This window comes from Octodon degus, unplaced genomic scaffold (assembly GCF_000260255.1).
Source record: "Octodon degus isolate 3935 unplaced genomic scaffold, OctDeg1.0 scaffold00138, whole genome shotgun sequence".
NCBI lineage: Eukaryota > Metazoa > Chordata > Mammalia > Rodentia > Octodontidae > Octodon > Octodon degus.
Genome location: NW_004524714.1, coordinates 4750026 through 4753682, shown reverse-complemented (window position 1 = coordinate 4753682; position 3657 = coordinate 4750026). Strand labels below are relative to the sequence as shown.

General features: G+C 40.2%; 2 protein-coding genes across 6 annotated transcripts in view; one reads left to right on the top strand and one right to left on the bottom strand.

Moving 5' to 3' along the window:
- The window catches only part of Gapvd1 (GTPase activating protein and VPS9 domains 1), a 126162-nt gene that overhangs the window by 48434 nt on the left and 74071 nt on the right, over nt 1-3657 (top strand). The gene's annotated exons all lie outside the window — the stretch shown is intronic.
- LOC105743601 (40S ribosomal protein S26-like) lies at nt 401-733 on the bottom strand (the record flags this gene model as incomplete). Its single annotated transcript, XM_012517015.1, has 1 exon — nt 401-733. A coding segment is annotated over one exon (333 nt), but the record flags the coding sequence as incomplete, so codon positions are not given.

Genomic DNA, 3657 nt, shown 5'->3' with positions numbered 1-3657 from the left:
TTTTTTGGCACAACTGGGGATTGAACGCAGGCCCTTGTGCTTGCCAGGCAAGTGCTTACTCTACTGAGCCATCTCCCTGGCCCTGGGCTACAATATTGAGACAGAGTCTTGCTGAGTTGCCCAGGCTGAGCTTGAATGTGATCCTCCAGCCTGGGGTTCCCAGAATGCTGGGATTAGGAACAGATTTGTAGGATCTGATATCCTTTTTTTATGCTCCTGAAACCCCTTCCGGTGTGTTCCTCTTTATTCATTTTCAGAGTACAAACTTAAACTTGGATAGGCTGAATTAACCCAACCCACCTCTGGCAAGTACACTCAACATGCTGTATAAAGTATAACATTCAATTTATTATTTCTCTTTCAAGAGAGTTTTCTTTAGTTCCTGAAGACCCAGCTCCCCTCACATGGGCTTTGGTGGAGGTTGTGTGGCAGCACCAGCAGGTCTAAATCGGGGTGGAGGAGTTCGGTCCTTGTGGGCTTCACGAGATCGATTTCTGACCACTTTGCTGTGAATGACACAACTCACACAATAATGCAGCTTCACATACAACTTGGGAAGCACATCACCATTGAAGATACTCACTTCGAAAATGTCCCTGACAGCGGTGGCCTCCACTATGTTCCAAATGACAAACTTCTCAATAGCCTTATCCTTGGATACGCACCGGGGGCAGTTCGTGCAGCGAATAGGCTGCACATGACCGCGGCCTTTTTTGGCACGACCGTTGTTCCTTCTTTCGTCATCTTGGAAAGGAGGACCCGAAAGAGCTTTTTTTTAAAATTAATGTATTTAGTACAGGGTATACAGGGTCTCACTACATAGATCGTACTCGTAGTTGATTCTCCTGTTTTCAGCCTCCCAAGCACTTGGATTACCACACCACACCTAGTCTCAATCGCAGTCTTAGTGCACCCCAGGGGCGGGGCTGGTATGGCATGCCAGGGATTGAACCCCGGTGAGATCCTGACTTGATACTAAGATGATTTTGTGGGTTGAAGAAAGAGAATTTGGGGATTAGGAATGTAACTCAGTGACAGAGTGCTTGCCTAGCAAGTATGGCTCTGGATCTCATCCTCAGCACCACAGCATCTATTTTATCTTCTACTGCTATTTTATAATTCAATATATGGTCAGTAACTATAATTGCCATTCTATAAAAATGATGTTTTTGCTTCTAAGTATACATCTTTATTTACTTATTTATTTATTGGCAGTACTAGGGATTGAAACCAGGACATTTACACTGAACTACATTCTCAACTCTTTTTTTGATTTTTTTTTTTTTTTGTGGAACCGGGGATTGAAAACAGACCCTTGTGCTTGCCAGGGAAGCGCTTATTCCACTGAGCCATCTCCCCGGTTCTTTTCTTTTCTTTTCTTTTCTTTTCTTTTCTTTTCTTTTCTTTTCTTTTCTTTTCTTTTCTTTTCTTTCTTTCTTTCTTTCTTTCTTTCTTTCTTTCTTTCTTTTTTTAATTTTTGAGACAGGATCTTCCAGAGTTACCCAGTCTGGGATTGAATTTGTGATCCTCCTGCCTTTGCCTCCCAGAGTGCTGGGATTATAGGTGTGTGTCATTGTACCTGGCTGTAACTAATTTTGTATGCTTTGACTAACATTTCCTCACCATCCCATCCTCTGGAGACTACCATTTTATTTTCGATGAGATTGGCTGGGGAGATAGTTTGGCAGTCTGAGTGCCTGCCTGGCAAGCACAAGGACCTGGGTTCAATTCCTCATACAGCATGCCATGTCGGCTCCAGACCTGGGCCTGGTGGCACATGCCTGTAATCCCAGTGCAGGGGAGGCTGAGACAGGAGGATCTTTATGAATCTGAACTGCATAGTAAGATCCTGTACCAGAAAAATAAATCAAAATTATATTTTCTGTCAGATCAATCTTTTTAGATTTTACATATAAATAAAATCATGTGTTACTTTTTTCTATGCCTAATTTATTTCATTTAACATAATGATCTCCTGTTCCATTCCATCCATGTTGTTGCAAATGATAGGCTTTCTGTTTTTTTATGGCCGAATCTGAATAGGTATATATAAAAATACATAGATGAATATATATATATATATATATACACATATATATGTGTATATATGTATGATGGACACTTGGATTGATTCCATATTTTGGCTATCGTGAGTGATATAGCACAAAAGTGCAAATGTATCTTTGACATAACTGATTTAATTTCCTTTGAAAGTAAACCCAGTACTTGGGTTACTTGGTCATGTGGTAGTTCTATTTTTAATTCTTTGAGGAACTTCTGTACTGTTTTCCATATTGGCTGCATGAAATGACATTCTCACTAACTCTGTGTAAGGGTTCTCTTTTCTCTGCCTCTTCAAATGAAGTAGATATCACTGCAAGCAAATAAAGTTCTATGAAAACTAAGAAGTCAATTCTTAGCATAATTACAAAGTAGACATTACTGACAAAATGTTTGGATTAGTTGGTTGAGAGCAAGTGCTTCCTTGGAGTCAGTAGAACTAAACTGCTTGAATCTTCACTTCACTGCTGACTACAAATGTCAACACTTCCCTCACTGTCAGTCCAGGATAATGAGAGCACAGCTGTCACAGGTTTGTGAAGGCTTACTAAGAAAAAACTGCGGAAGTCTAAATGACTCTTAGTTTAATATAATACTTATTTTGTTGTTAGTGTGATATTGTTATTTTTACTTTTTTTGTTGTTGGAACCGGGGATTGAACTCAGGCCCTTGTGTTTGCCTTGCCAGGCAAGCGCTTATTCTACTGAGCCATCTCCCCAGCCCCTATTTTTACTTTTTAACAGACTTAATTTATTAATGTCTATACTTTCTTGTCTGCATAATGGTAAAGTTTCCTTATTTCTAGCTATATGCTGTCTAAATTTTACATAAATCATTCCTTATGACAGTTAACTTCTCTGGTCTTATAAGTAGTATGTTAGAAGAGTAGAACTTTATTGACATTGCTTTTTAAATCTTCAAATCCTTTTCCTCAGTGTCTTGTTTTTGTTTTGGTGCATGGAATTAAATCCAGGACCATACACTATACGAACTACATTCTCTGTCGACTGTGTGTGTGTGTGTGTGTGTGTGTGTGTGTGTGTCTTTTTGAGACAGGGTCTCACTATGCAGTTGAGGTTGGCTTTGAGCTCATTTTATGGTCCAGGCTGGTGTCAAACTCGCAACAATCCTTCTGCCTCAGTCTACTGGGTGCTGGGAGTAGTTTTTTATTTTTTAAAAAAATTGTTCTTTTAAAAATACAAGGAAGGGGGCTGGTGAGATGGCTCAGTGGTCTAAAGCACCTACTTAGAACAAGCTTAGCAAAGCACAAGGACCTGAGTTCAATCCCCGGTTCCGGGGGAAAAAAAAAATACAAGGAACTTATGTTTTTGCTTTTGCTTTTTTTTTTTTTTTTTAAACATTATTTGTACATATATTTTAATACAATTAACATTTATTTATTTGTGTGTGTGTGTGTGCGTGTGTGTGGCCAGCTCAGCCCACCAGGGGGCGGGACTGGCTGGCATGTGGTGCTGGGGGATCGAACCGTGGTCCCTTTGCTTTGGCCAAGCTTGTTCTAAGTAGGTGCTTTAGACCACTGAGCCATCTCACCAGCCCCTGCTTTATTTGTGTGTGTGTGTGTGCGTGTGTGTGGCC